General features: G+C 36.1%; 1 protein-coding gene across 3 annotated transcripts; it reads right to left on the reverse strand.

Moving 5' to 3' along the window:
• Window positions 1-830: 830 nt before the first annotated feature.
• LOC131197593 (cytochrome c oxidase assembly protein COX18, mitochondrial) lies at window positions 831-13,792 on the reverse strand. Of its 3 annotated transcripts, XM_058181846.1 has the most exons (7): window positions 13,321-13,792; window positions 12,444-12,544; window positions 10,808-10,971; window positions 9,388-9,509; window positions 4,664-4,771; window positions 4,453-4,525; window positions 3,466-3,601 (listed from the first exon to the last, which is right to left on the reverse strand). In XM_058181846.1, the coding sequence occupies exons 1-6, from the start codon at window positions 13,681-13,683 to the stop codon at window positions 4,454-4,456; spliced, it is 930 nt and encodes a 309-aa protein (XP_058037829.1). In that variant the 5' UTR covers window positions 13,684-13,792; the 3' UTR covers window positions 3,466-3,601; window position 4,453. The 3 variants fall into 3 exon arrangements, with proteins under 3 accessions (XP_058037827.1, XP_058037830.1, XP_058037829.1); XM_058181844.1 differs by lacking the exon at window positions 4,453-4,525 and having other exon boundaries at window positions 831-3,601; XM_058181847.1 differs by lacking the exons at window positions 4,453-4,525; window positions 12,444-12,544 and having other exon boundaries at window positions 831-3,601; window positions 13,493-13,792.
• Between the last annotated feature and the right edge of the window lie 1,241 nt (window positions 13,793-15,033).

The raw sequence follows: 15,033 nt of genomic DNA on the forward strand, positions 1-15,033 counted from the left end.
TTGACACTCCTGCTCTAGACTCTTGCCTGTTCCGTTTAACATCTATATGAAGCCATTGAGTGAAGTCATCCATCACTTCCTGAATTAGGTATCACCAGAACTCTGACTATATCCACTTGGATATTTCAGCTATGGGCTGATCAAGTAATACTGTCAATAAACAGTATCTAGAAGGTTAAGGGTCAAGCAGGGGAGAAAGACACTCAGTTCAAAGCTTTTTCATAGGCTTTCTGGATCCAAGGCCATGCATAACATTCACTTCAATTAATCACTGAGTATTGTGGAAAGAATGGCTCTAGCACTGATATTCCAAGAAATCAAAGCTTTCCTTCCTGTTGTACTAACTGCTGAGGAACAAATTTCATGGTCCTCCAATATTGTAGCAAGGCAGTGAATTTGAATGAATTATTTTTGTGTAATTCATTGGATATGAATTCACTTAATACTTTTTAAAGAGAGTAGCATGTCATAAGATACACATAAAACTCGGCATAAAATTAAAATTTGTAATGTTAATTTCAGAGAACGTATTAAGGGTAAACATAAAGGTAAGCATTTGTTTACCCTGAAAAGCACCATGCTCCACATCCCAACTCCCAATATAAAAATGGTTGAAGTTGCTCCTCTCTTATGGTGTGAAATGCTGAAGACACTACCCATCTATAATCAGTAACTTTGATGAAAAATATAAAAGGAAGTTTTGTGAAGAAACTTCAACTTAACAGACTTTCTAGATTAGTTTTTGAGCTGCATTGTATCAAAGTGAGAACTGCACAAATGAGTCAATCTGTAGCAGCCAACTAAAATTCACAGGCATATAACCAAAGCAATACAATATTAATTTTATTAACATTTAATATTTAAGTTTTCAAATAACTAGCTCTGTTGCCCTCATTCTTGCAAAAATCAAGGAACAGACCAATCCATAATGAAATTCACTGGTTGCAGTTGTGATATACAAGGACAGCTAATTCAAGTTTCTGTTGATTTTAGTGGGCAGTGTTTTATTCAGTTGTTTGCGATAGTAGTGACTAATAATTCAGTAGTGAATAGTGGCAAATATTCGCCAAAGACATCTTTCAGGCCTCAGTGAGGATTAGCAGAGAGTTTGTGAGGTCTTGGGAAAAGGTCTGCTGGAGTGGTTGGAAACAAGTATACGTTACTCTTTGAGAGCCAGTTAGTTTAATGGTTAAGGCACCAAATAAGAAACTAGGAAAAATTAGTCTCTCCTTAGTTATGAAAGCTGGCTGGGTAATATTGGGCAAGCTACTCTCAGCCCAACCCATCTCATAGGGTTGTAAGAAAAATAGGAGGAAGGAGTAGTATGTTCACTTCATGGTGAAATGGGTAACAAACAATTTTAATAAATAACACCATTGTTATTTATAAAAACAATATAAGGCGGGATATAAATACATATATAAATAAAATAAATATGGTTCCAAATAAATGGAGATATTATAAGCAAAGATAGAAGTTAATATCCATTGCAATGGGTAATAGCCAGGAGACTACTACTGTAGACAGCAAAACTTTTACTATGGAAAGTTTTATAATCTGGCTAATAAGATATGTTGAACAATTGTTGAACAGTTGTAAGCTTTTAGCTTTCTATATTAAAATTAGAAGACATGCGAATGACATTTTGGCGTTTTATACTATGATAAGCTATATACATAAAATAATAATCAAACCAAAAGCTGCAATAAAAAAGTAGTGAACAACAAAAATATTTAGTTTTAGGACTTGAATGTAGAATAAGTTATGTTTCAGGTCATATTTATGCAGAAATATTGAACATTCAAAAAGATTCACGAACTTTTAAACACCACTGTATAAATCGGCTTTCTCAAACTTAGCCACAGCAGTATTTTCATCCATCTCCAGAAGTTAGATTACTTATGGTAGTGAAAGCTTGGTTGATGCTATATCTGTGATGCTGAATAGTTTGGATCCTAGCTGGTTTGTTTGAGTGGGGAAACCTTTTTATTGTGAAGCATCACAATATGCCTCACTATGCCATAATCATTAATTCACTGTGCTGAATTGATCATGAGTCTGATCAAGTCACTGCAAAGTGCTTAATACTATATCAGTTAAATTTGTCTATTTCAATATATGTGTGAAAGTAGGTTTATCAGGAAAATTAGAAACACATCCAAAATGCAATAAATTTCACACATGCCAAAAAAGGATGGAAAACCTGTCCACCACAACAGGAGGTATTCGGGTACTACATTTTGTGAATTAAATATATCTAATGCCAGTTTCAAAGTTCCAGTTCAACAATTGAGTTTTTAAAATATTGGGCTAGTTATTTTCCCTTTTTTATACAGAGCTATGAAGTCAAATGATGACTTTAGTTTTTCTGTTCAATGCAGATTGGAGAATGGTTACTGGTTGTTGAACATTTCTTTTCCTTAAAATTTAAAAATATATCCCACATATTAGAAATATGCTCTCATTGTTAATATTATGAAAGTTCCATTAGATTCTTCTACATAAATGATGATTGGTATATGAACAGTTAAAGCAATATAACTATACTTAAAAAGCTGCTTCTAAAACTGCAGATCCAGTAGAGACACTGGGCAATTGTCACAAGTCATTTATTGGCATTGCTAGAAAACAAAAAGGTTGTTCAAGAAAGGTTTGTCTTCTTTAAACTTAGATACTATCCATTACGTAATTCTCAGATTTCTAATTGTATATTTATAACCCACTTCTAAAACATTTCAATAAATGTTTTTAAATACAATTATGTAAACCATCATAGGTGTTATAAAACTAAAATTAATATATATTTAACCACTTAATCTAGACTAATATGAGTGCAAGAAACTTACTATTTTCTAGAGGAGGTCTGGACAGAAATGTGGTCAATTTCAATGAAATCCTCTGAATGGGAGCTACTTGGAGCTTTACTCTTAACTTCCACCCCTAAAATTCTTTTCTGTTTGGCAATCGGATATCTCCGTATGCGTGAATGTACATGTCAGCAACTCACATGGATTAGGATGTGTCACAGAAGATAGGATGTGAATTTTTCTCTCTCCTGTCACTTCTTAAATATCTGAAAACCAGTTTATGATTTTATGAACATGTTACATGCATACTGAAAAATATGTTTGTATTTTAAGCTGCCAAAATGATTAAGAAACAAACATTAATACATAATACTAAAACAATTACATCACCTAGAATGAAAAGAAATGATTTTTCAGAAAAAGCTGCAAGATTTCAGAAATTCCATATAAATTAAAAACATACATTGAATTGAAAGCTAGTATTTTTTAAGGCTGTTGTCTCCTACTTGCTAACAAAAATTATTTGAAAGGGACATATAAAGTTTCTCTACTCTAACAAAGTTAGCTTCCTAATACAATATAATATAGTAAAAAATAATTTGTTTCAATTACAGAGTCGTATCTTACTTAAAGAAATATTTCATGTACAAAGCAGCAACAATGTCTTTGTATGGAGTATCTGAATCAGACTTGGTCCGAGGGAGATGGCATAATTTACAGAAAGCAGGAGAGCGCAGCAGGAGGTTATGTGAAAGGCCTATGAAGCTGGAAGATACCCAGTACAAAGCTAGTATCTGAAATAAAAGAAGAAAAGGAAAAAGGATATACTAATTTTAACAAAGTGAATAAAAGTAGTACAATTGCCAACTAGTCACATCACCTCTAATTAAAAATATCCACAAATGAAAAAAAAAAGCTTGAATAACATGTTAACCCATTTTCTTCCTAGGAATTCTGAATGATAAACAAGGTGTTATAGTCCTCTAATATTATCTTTATAAAGTATTATATATTAGGACGAAGAATAGTGATTAACCATGGTTCTATGAGATCCTATTTAGAATATCTGACTGAAATATCCAGCAATTTCCACATAGGAAGCCATCTTCAAAACTGAGCTACATAAATCATTGTTTATACACAGCATTTGAAATTACTGATTTTAATGTCAAGATTGTTTTTGCAGTTGCCATGTAACATTATAATTCACAACTGTTTATCACCAATCAGCTTATATGAACATTAGATCCTACCTTGACTGACTCAAAAAGACATTCTTCCAAGTAGATCATTTATATGGCAAAAAATATGTATTAATAATGTGCAGCAAGATTTAATGTCTTATTTTATGATCTGTAGATTATTTCCTAATTCTGTTTGTGGCACATATAACACTAGTTGGACACAATGGGTTTAGTAAATAGAAAATGTGATTTGGTGAGAGGAAGATTTGAATTCAAATCCCCACTAGCTATCACACAATGTAAGAAACAGTTAGCACTGTAAGTATTTATAAGCTAGCAATACCAATCTAAAATAGCAATAGCACTTAGACTTATATACCACTTCATAGTGCTTTACAGCCCTCTCTAAGCAATTTACAAAATCAGTATATTAGTTGCAAGAATCTGAGTCCTCATTTTACCTCAGAAATACATCCTCAGAAGGATGGAAGGTTGAGTCAACCTTGAGCCAATGGGAATCGAACTGCCAAACTGCTGGTTTTGCAAAGGAAAAACAATATTCTTAATGCGATTTTCCAATGTTTCCAACATTGAACATCCAGATCAAGTTGTTCAATGTTGAAAGCAAATACCTTTTGCAGTTAATATAATATACTGTACTAACAAACTTACTGATGGAACATTTGAAGCAATAGGGATCATTAGCACAGCAACTGCTCGAAAAAAGTTGGTAGCATACTTCCAAAACTTGGATGTTTCAGTTTTTCTTAAACTAAAAATCTGGAAAGACAAATTAGAAACAGTAAGAAGAAATATCAGTTAGAATTATATTTACTGAATGATGTTCTGGACAAATTAGCTGATTGTTTCTATATTTACATGTATCACCTGATACACTTTTGAGTTTTTACAGCCATAGTATTCCACAGTATGATGGACGGCCTTATGACAGGGAATTTACAAGTCAAGAATGAGAGATTTTGATAATCAAACACAAAAACAGAAATACAGAAATCACTACATGTAGAGTTGCACAATTGAGAAGATTAGGAGAAGAGGTACTGACGTCAAGTAAGTTAAAGTACAATTGACAGAACCCATTCTATTAAGATTTTGGATATATTTTTATGTCCATGTTTTTTCATTAAACCAAACCTTAACAGCATAAAATATGTTTAACAAGTATTTTTTAAAGTTCTTATACAAAATTAACATTTTAGAATTCCCAATATGCTTAGTAACATTTTTTATATCAAACTATTCATCACATGTAAAACACATGCTGCCAACTTAAACAATTTTCTTTCTTTTGGTGAAATTACTGTGTACTTTGTGAATGAACTTTTTATCACTTTTTCTGAAGTCTCACAATAGGCTGACTTGTTTATGCCAATTATTATTATGATCTGGAGTGTCTCAGCAATTTCAGACTAAGGACTCAAGGTTAGTCTCTACATTATGGAGAAATATATAACCATTGGCAATGATATCCACACATACTAAATCAGTTTGTTCCTTAATGCAGCCACATGAGAAATGGACTGCAGGTCACAAATTAAACCTACGTAGGCAACCATCTGGCTATTTAGATCAACTATCTACATACAATCTGCTCTGGAAATTAAGATAAATTCTGTCTATGAGATCTAGAAATAGACAACTTGTTTATACTAAACTTTTCACTACTGAGCTAAGTGAGAAGGACAAGTGGAACAACTTGCCTGCAGAAGTTATGAATGCTCCAACACTGGAAATTTTTAAGAAAATGTTGGATAACCATCTGTCTGAGATGGTGTAGGATTTCCTGCCTGGGCAGGGGGTTGGACTAGAAGGTCTCCAAGGTCCCTTCCAACTCTGTGGTTGTTATTTGTTATTTGTAAATATGAATCTACCTTCTGCAGGTAAATTATTACCTCAGTATTGCAATAAAAAAAAAGAAATTAAGAGTCTTTCATTAAAGATTGCTCCCTTAGGCACCACTTAGGTATTTTTTGATAGGAATTATAATTATGCTTTCATAGGGTACAGAATTTTTGGGTGCCTTATTTTTTAGAATTAAAATTTGAACCCTGGTTTAAAAAAAATAGGTTGACATGGTTGAGATCATGTCAATAAGTACAGGTGTTGCCTAAGGTTTTTAATGTAACTTCTTCTATAAAGACAGAAAAAGTGTTTTCTTTCAAAGTGAAGAAGTTTCATTAACTGCATTGTCAGACTACTATTGTCTTTGGAAAAAACCTCGTTTATGAGAATCAACTTTTTAAAAAGAAGTTGCTTCTTCTATTCCTAACATGGTAGCATCATATATCTAAAAGAAAAACATAAAAGAAAATCTAGCATAATTAGGTATGGGTGTAGAATATTCAGATTCTTCATTAAAAAAACCACTCCCTCTTTTACTGGTAGTATTAGGTGAATTAGCTGAATGCTTTGCTATTAAAAATAAAGCAATCACTGTCTTTTGCTGACTTGATCATTTTTTTATCTGTTTTTATTCTTGTGCACCACTCATAGTCAAGTGGCCTGTTACATTAAATACATTAAATAAAAATAAATGCCCTGAATTCCATCAGATCAAACTATCTGAGGTTCATGTACATTTGAAACAAATTCTCTGCCATTACGCCATATATTTGTGGGAGTTCTAGAAAGCTGGACATTTGTTTGAATCCAAACGATCTCTTTTGCTAACTTTGCAATACTTACGAACTATTCTTCTTTGCATTATATCACCCAGATCCTTAAATTTTATCAATTGTGACAGTTCAATTTTAAAATGATTGACGCCCATACCTAGTGAACAAAAGCCAAGTGAAGGGCACTATGAATCATTACAGTAGGTAAAATAATAAAACTAGAACTTGCTCTGATCCAATTATGGTTACTATTAAGTATCCCTCTCCCAGCTTCAGTACACTTGCCATTGTCTATCTTTATTTTGTTAACATTTTATTAATTTTATTGTAACTTATTTGATATTTATGAGCAGCCCAGAGTTGTTGAGAGTCATGCAGCATACAAATTTAATAAATTATGTCTGTCTAAGGTGCTTTCTGAATCTTAAATCTACAATATAGTCAGCAGAAGTAGCAATCACTGCACTTGTTATAACATTCATATTGTCAGGAATTATTGAGATCAAGCATACAATTTCCAAATGAAAATTAAATATAAAAGTGCTCCTGAGATAGAATCTTGACATTTCAGGTCTGAAAGATAGGAGTGCAAACACCAGCCCTAAATTTATTTAGTGTTATCCTCTCTGTAATTTGTAACTTAATAATTGGCTGTTTCCAATTCTATATGTACTAACTGTGGACATTGTGCCTCCTTCTCAATATTTCTTGTTTAGTGTTTTGAAAATTGTGGGGAGACTGTATTAAATGAGAATTATATAGTGTTTTACTGCAGGTTTGAGAGAAAACTACTGTCACCCATCTCAACAATCCCCATCTCAGACACACCAACAATAGCTAAGCCTCCTATAACTTATCCTATCCCATTGGTCCACCACCTCCGGTGATTACAGAGAATGAAGTGCAAAGCCTGTTTCACAGACAAAAGCACCAGGTCCAGACAAGATAACTCCTTTAGCTTAAAAAGTTGTACTGGCCCCCATCTTCACCCGCATCTTTAATAAATCACTAGAGATGTGCTATGTGCTGTGTTCTTTCTTGCTTCAAATGCTCTACTATCATCCCAGTGCCGAAGAAACCCTCCATCAAGGAACTGAATGACTTCAGACTGGATGCTTTAACACCCGTAGTTATGAAGACTTTTGAAAGACTAGTGCTCGGCCACCTGAGAACAATCACAGATCCAGTTAGATCCCTTGCAATTTGCCTACTGAGCAAATAGATCGACTGATGATGCTTTTAACATGACTCTGCACTACATCCTACAACTTTTTGAATTTCAAAAGACCTATGCAAGGGTCCTCTTTGTAGACTTCAGCTCAGCATTCAATACCATCATTCCAGTTATTCTTCTAACTAAACTAAATCAGCTAGCTGTACCTGACCATACTTGTAAATGGATCATAAGCTTCCTAACAGACAGGAAGCAGCAGGTGAAACTAGGCAAAATCACATCCGATACCTGCACAATTAGCACAGGAGCCCCCCCAGGGCTGTGTGCTCTCTCCACTACTCTTCTCTCTATACACCAATGACTGTATCTCAAAAAACCCCTCTGTTAAAATACTGAAGTTTGCAAATACACCAGTGATTGGTCTTATTCAAGACAACGATGAATCTGCATACAGACGGGAGGTTGAACAACTAGCCTTGTGGTGCAACCAGAACAATCTTTAAATATACTCAAAACCATAGAAATGATGGTGGGTTTTAGAAGAAAATCTCCTATACTACCACCTCTTAGAATAATAGACAACACAGTATCAATAGTAGAGTCCTTCAAGTTTCTAGGTTCTATCATATCTCAAGACTTAAAATGGACACCTAACATCAAAAACATCATCAAAAAGCTCAACAAAGAATGTTCTTTCTGTGCCAACTCAGAAAACTCAAAACTTCCCAAAGAGCTGCTGATCCAGTTCTACAGAGGAATTATTTAGTCTCTCATCTGCACCTCCATAACTGTTTGGTTTGGCTCTGAAACCAAACAAGACAAACAAAGACTTCAACGGATAATTAGAACTGCAGAAAAAACAATTGCTACCAGCCTGCCTTCCATTGAAGATCTGTATATTGCATGAGTCAAAAAGAGGGCTGTGAAAACATCTACAGACTCCTCACATCCTGGACATAAATTGTTTCAACTTTTACCCTCAAGACACTAGAGCACTGCACTGCACACCAGAGCAACCAGACACAAGGACAATTTTTCCACGAATACCATCACTCTGCTTAACAATTAATTCCCACAACATTGTCAAATAATTTATTAAGACTGTATTACTTTTATTCTTCTCTTCCTTACTAGTATCTATCTCTTTCCACTTATTACTATAACCATGTTTCTTGTATCTTTCAATTTTTATAGTTTTTATTTGTTTCCTAGTACGATTTGATAGCTTATTAGTAACTATCGCTAAGTGATATATCTTTTTATTCTTGATGAATGTATTTTATTCTCCTTATGTACACTGAGAGTATATACCCCAAAGACAAATTCCTTGTGTGTCCAATCACGCTTAGCCAATAAAGAATTCTGTTCTGTTCTGTTCTGTTCTGTTCTGTTCTGTTCTGTTCTGTTCTGTTCTATTCTATTCTATTCTATTCTATTCTATTCTATTCTATTCTATTCTATTCTATTCTATTCTATTCTATTCTATTCTATTCTATACTGACAGACTAAATAAATTACAAGCTGTTATACTACTTGGGGTAGAACACCTTCTAATCCACCCAATGATTTTATAATACACCTAATACCTCTACTATCAGTAGATTGAGAAGTCCAAGAGTGATTGGCAAAATCCAAGTTGAGTCAGGTAAAGTGAGATCCTTAAACCAGAGTATGCCTCCTGTGGAAAACTGCTCCTGAATTAAAAGTCCTGTTGAAAACACACAAATAATTGGCATATTATTTATTGTAAATATGGCAAATTTAGTACTGAATAGATAAGTGAATTTAAACTAGGAATGATTGCTAGTACAGTAAAAGGACTAGTCACAGCGACTTCTGGATGTTGGCTTTCTCTTACTGAATTAAATCTATAAACACTAGAGCTAGATCTACCAATGGGTTAGACTAAAGTAATAGCTGAGAAGTCACTGCATTTTTTCTCTTAAATTCAGATTTTTAAATTACACAACTTCACTGATAATTATGCTTACATGTTTTGCATATTAAATATTATTCAGCAGCTTCAAGGGTAAATAGGTCATCTGACACAGACCTTTACTATTATTGGATCTCTGTTTGTCTGTCTGTCTCGCTCCCTCTTTCTGACACACACAGAGTAATACTCTCGCCTCCTACTTCCTCACAATGACACCCCTTTAAGGTGGTTTGAGCTGAGAGAGTCAGTCAGTTTTCATGCCCATATAGGCAGCGTTTTTGAATCAGTGTTTATCCTTATCCCTGCCTGGACAAGTTCCTGCAGTTTTCTTGACAAGGTTTCTGAAGCGGTTTGCCATTGCCTGCTTCCCAGGACTAGTTCAAGGTCACAGTGCTAGCTTTGCAAGCACAATGAGAAGATTAGAACTCACAGTCCCCCTAGTTTTTAGCCTGAGGCTTTAACCACTACACCAAATTGGCTCACTATGAAAAGCTTTCTGCTGCACCAGATTAAAAAAATGTCAATAATATTCAATGAATAGCTTTTGCTGATTAATTCTTATTGCTCTTACTATAATACACTAACACTTGAATAATTACGTTGGATATTATTTATACTTCTCTCCTCATGCACTGTACAACCTGAAAGTCTGCCTGAACTCCCAGCTCCTGCATGAAGAACAGATGTTATTGCCTGTACTCTGGAAAGATTTAGATGGCCCCTCTCTGATGTTCATCAGAAGGCTGATGAAAATTTGGGTCTTCACCAATCTTTGGTGAGAGTGAAGAAGAGTGAGATTCCTTGCTTCATTCCATCTGTCATATTTGCAATTTCATTATAATGTTTTTGTTTGACTATTGTAAACTACCCAGTCATTGGGAATCTGACAGTATACAAGTTTAATTAATTATACTTACTTGCTGTAATAAACTTCAGAATAAAAATTATTTAATGGCAAAGCTAAAAAAAATCTTAAGTCTGAAAAGAAATGTTTATTTTAAGAATGTAAATCACTGAGAAAAGAATTTCAGAAAACAAAATAATTTAAAGCAGTACTACAAAACTATTACCTTCAGAATCTCCTCTGCCAATACTTAAATTACGTAAAGCTATGGAAACAAAGACCCATACTGGAATCTGTACCCATATGAGCAGGGTTGCCTTGAAAGGGTGACAATTATCTCGAATATATAACTCTGAAACTATTCTTTTTATATTTCTCCTGTAGCATGCCCTGGATGGAAAAACAAATAAAAGATCATTTTATAGATTAATAGAACAGTCCATGAACTAAAGTGGTTACTTCTACTGAATTTAGTAGAATTTCAGTACATAGCAAGTCAAGTCTACCTTGACGGCACAGAGATAACACAAACAGCTGGCAGTTCAAACTACCCCTTTATTGCTCCAAATCTCCCCCAAAGGCTCCCATGTTTCTGGCAAGTCCCTGAGCAGTGTGATAATAACACCCCCCACCTCAAAACTCAAGCAGCCTCTGGCTGCAATTAGTCCAGCCCAGCGCTGTCTGCATCAAGGCTGCATGGCAATAAATGTATTTGGCAAAACAAAAGCAAAGGAAGGAGTTCAGGGAGCAAAAGATCCAGATAAGTAGTCCAGAATGCCAAGAAGAAATGCAAGGACTCTTGGCAAGTTCTAACGTCGGCATACAACACATCTGGAACTCAGCATTTGTTCCTGACAAATGCCCCTCCCCACGACATCTCCTTAAGTCTCATTCCCCAGGTGTGCCTGGTGAAGATGAGTGGGGCAATCTCCTCACTAGTGGCCTGCTCCGTCTGCACTGATCACGCCTTCTCTGCATTCTCTGAGCCCTTGCATCAGGAGGGGGTGGTTCTTGCTGCTCGTCTGAGCTCTGTCTCTCCTGTTTATCCTGCCTCTGTTTCTCCCTGCCTACTAATTCTGAACAGCCCTGCCTGGACTAAATCTGCCCTTCCCCAGTTTCTGACTCTGCCCTTCTCCAAGGCCAACTGAGCTTTCATCTTCCGCTGCAGATTCAGACTCCAAAGGGGGTATAACAAAATGTGGCAATAAGGGAATTGATTAGAATTAGAATTTAGCAGTATTTCTAAGGTAAGAAAGAATAGCACATTATATTAAAGTTATTCCTTATGGAACTATTACTCATAATTTTGGACTATTTTTTAAAAATGTAACTACTTGTGGAAAACATTTTGACTTCCAGGAACAGCTATTCAGTGTTTTTATGTTGTAGGAGATCATTCAATAACATTATGAACACCTGCTTTTTAAAATTTGTATACCTGAAAACAGGAGTTGCATTCTTTAATTGCAATTGATATGAGAGTGATTCTGAGAACCCTTTGGCAGAAAAACTGGGCAAATAAATGCTTCAAATAGATTTTGTTCATTATATGTCATATCTGGGAACAGTTAATGGGAGAGTAAAGAACATATTTTGAATAAAAGAGAAAAGATCAGAAGAAACAGTTTACTTAGATCTCTATGAAATGCTAATCAGAAAATATACAAATAGCTGAAAGAAAAATATAGAAAAGGAGGCCAAATCCCAGAGGAAGACCTACAGTAGGAATACTGTACAAATACCATGGTAAGATATGGTACAAGCATCTTACAAATATGTTTGTCTCTTATATAACCAATCCAAATATGAAATACTGAAGGACATATATTGGTATTTTATTGTGATTATTAGAGACATCTTACCTAGCCTTCTTTTCAGACCAACCATACTGCTTTGCAGAAACTGAAACTTCATAACGGAGCTGTTTGGCTAAATATTCAATTTCAGGCTGCAATTTTTCTAACTAGCTGAAAAGACACAGAAGTCTTAATTATATAAAGTACACAATTTCTCAGATATTATCCTCTAAAAATATATGCTTCACCCAGTCTCCTGGTTTCTAGATCAGCACCTTATTACTACACAATTTGTGTTAAGAATATCTTCTCTTCTAATGGAAGTTTAGTGTATATCATAACATATAATCAATGAACAGGCAAAATGAGAAATGTCAGAGGGCCTTCTGGAAGAGGACAAATAGGATGATACACTAAGAAAAAAGAGTCTGCACAATAAAAAATAAAAGGAGAAGGAAAGGAAGAAACACAGATATTTATCCAGGAAGAAACACAGATATTAATGAGACCTTGCTTACATTAATTAAACTAAATATATTCCACAAATCTCAACGCATCTCTATATGGGTATGACTTCATGTATTCTGGTACTATTTCTAGATGAGGCAAAGCGAATGCTACTCGCTAGAAGTTCAGGAGCTGAAGATGTGCCCCAATGGATGCAAATCCCAAAAAACCCGGATTAATGGTCATGCAGGTACCACCGTCTTTGCGCTGCCCACACACACGCAAAGTACACCAAGGTCTTAGCAGAATTTGGACCGCTTATCTAAATTTTACTGTTTACAAGCTGTCATAATTCAACATCACTGTGTAAAAAACTTTCTTCGGAGCGTCACCTCTTCCTTTAATTTCCACCTTTCGTACATAAGAGCACATTCCATTAAGGAGAAGAACCCCTCTCTGCCAAAGCTGAGTGGCGACCCCTCCTTTCAGAACTCACGCGGGCGACGACGCGCTTCTGCAGGACGCTGAGTGGAAGGGTTAAGCCAGTGCGCAGGATGGCGGTAGCTGCCAACACCGTGGACCACCAGGGCAGCCCGGACGCGACCTGAAGAGCTATCAACCCCGATTCTACCGTCGCGACAGGTACCGACGAAGACAGCGTCTCGTACCAGGTCCCAACCCAGGGAGGGTCTCTGTGGCTTTTTTCGACACCCCCGGCGGGTGCAGGTGTACAAAGGAATCGAGCTCCGCCACAACGGCAAAGGACGTCGAGGCAGGAGCGCGAGCGCAGCCCGCAGGCGACCCTAACCGCCATTCTAGCTCCAGCGAAGGACGCCATCTTGCTGGCCAGAATGCGCATGCCCTCAGACGAAAAGTCGCTTTATCGCCAAGGCCTAGGCTAATATTTGGCTGGGTAATTCTAGGAATTGAAGCCCGCACATCTTAAAAGTCGCTAAAGCTTGAGAAATACCGACTTGAAAGTTCCGGTTCCGGTTTTGACGCTTTGCTTGAGCGGAAGTGGAGGACCATACACAGTTGACGGTTAGCTTTCAGCGGTGCGCACCTGTGCGTTCCTTCTTCCACCCCCCCTTTTTTTGCACATGGAATCTCTTTGGATGAAGAATGAGCTATTTTACTGTATTTGGGCTGAAGAATTAGGTTAAAAAATAGAGATTGGCTTTCTCTTAAAAGGACAAGAATAAGGCAATACATTTTTTCAACGAGAAATGTAAAGCGATGCTTTTGGCCTCAGGCATAAATGTTGCTTACTGATAGCCTTGATCTGAAAAAAACCCGAGGCTTCTTCCAACGAGGCCCAAATAAGGCTGACATTGCAGGGAAGGTCATCCAAGAAAGAAAATTTTTGATTCTCTCTGCGGTATATTATCTAGTATACCCTCTTTCTACATTAGCCCCAAACTACAGAAAGTTATCCTCAAGAAAAATCGCATGAAATGAGCGAAAAGGAAGAGTTGGATCCCTTCATAAAGTCACATTTGATGATTACTATTTATAATAAGTAACCTCGCTTATTTTCCATGCCGATGTGCACTTTTGATTACAAAAATAAGCAGAAAAGAAAAAGAGATGCATCTTATCATGCCACTTTAACCATAATAATTTCCAGAGGGATAGCAATTTTAGTCACTGCTGTTTTAAAACTTTTATAGGCCTAGGTACATTTTTCTTTATAAACCTTTGTTGCAGTGATAATCTGGATGCTTGAGGTTATAAAGGTATTCCCTCGATCTCTGCTTTTCAAGTAAGCTGCAGGGGATTTTTTCTTGTCCAAGAGCACCAATAAAGTTTTCTGTTCAAGCATCCACATTTATCTGCAAATGTGATTGTAATGTGAAAGGTTATTTCACTCCCTAACTTCCCACTAGGTATCTGTACAGTTCATGGTGTAGGAATTTAGCACCCACCCCCCTCCTAGAAGAATGAAATATTCTAGGAAATATTTTAAAAAGCAGAATATTATACCTTCCTGGATGAGAAATGGAGAAACATATTTTAAAGACAAAGGAGCTCCCTGCAACTTCCTGACTCCCCCCCACCTTTGTCAATGGGCCATTAAAAGCCTCAGCTAAACTCACTCATTCCCCCCACCTTTGTCAATGGGCAATTAAGGCTTCAACCAAGCTCACTCAATCCCCCCATGATTTGCAACACAATACAACTGAAACTCACCACATGGCAAGGCTCAAGC

Source organism: Ahaetulla prasina, chromosome 4, assembly GCF_028640845.1.
Source record: "Ahaetulla prasina isolate Xishuangbanna chromosome 4, ASM2864084v1, whole genome shotgun sequence".
NCBI classification, from domain to species: Eukaryota; Metazoa; Chordata; class Lepidosauria; order Squamata; family Colubridae; genus Ahaetulla; species Ahaetulla prasina.

Bases quoted from the DNA above. Each gene is read 5' to 3' on its own strand.
- LOC131197593 (XM_058181844.1), bottom strand. From the start codon at position 13,683: ATGCGCATTCTGGCCAGCAAGATGGCGTCCTTCGCTGGAGCTAGAATG. The intron at 4,772-9,387 runs GTATTAGGTGTA...TTGTCTTTCCAG, and splicing joins TCAATCTACTGATAGTAGAG to ATTTTTAGTTTAAGAAAAAC. The intron at 3,602-4,663 runs GTAAGTTTGTTA...CTTTTATTTCAG, and splicing joins TTGCTTCAAATGTTCCATCA to ATACTAGCTTTGTACTGGGT.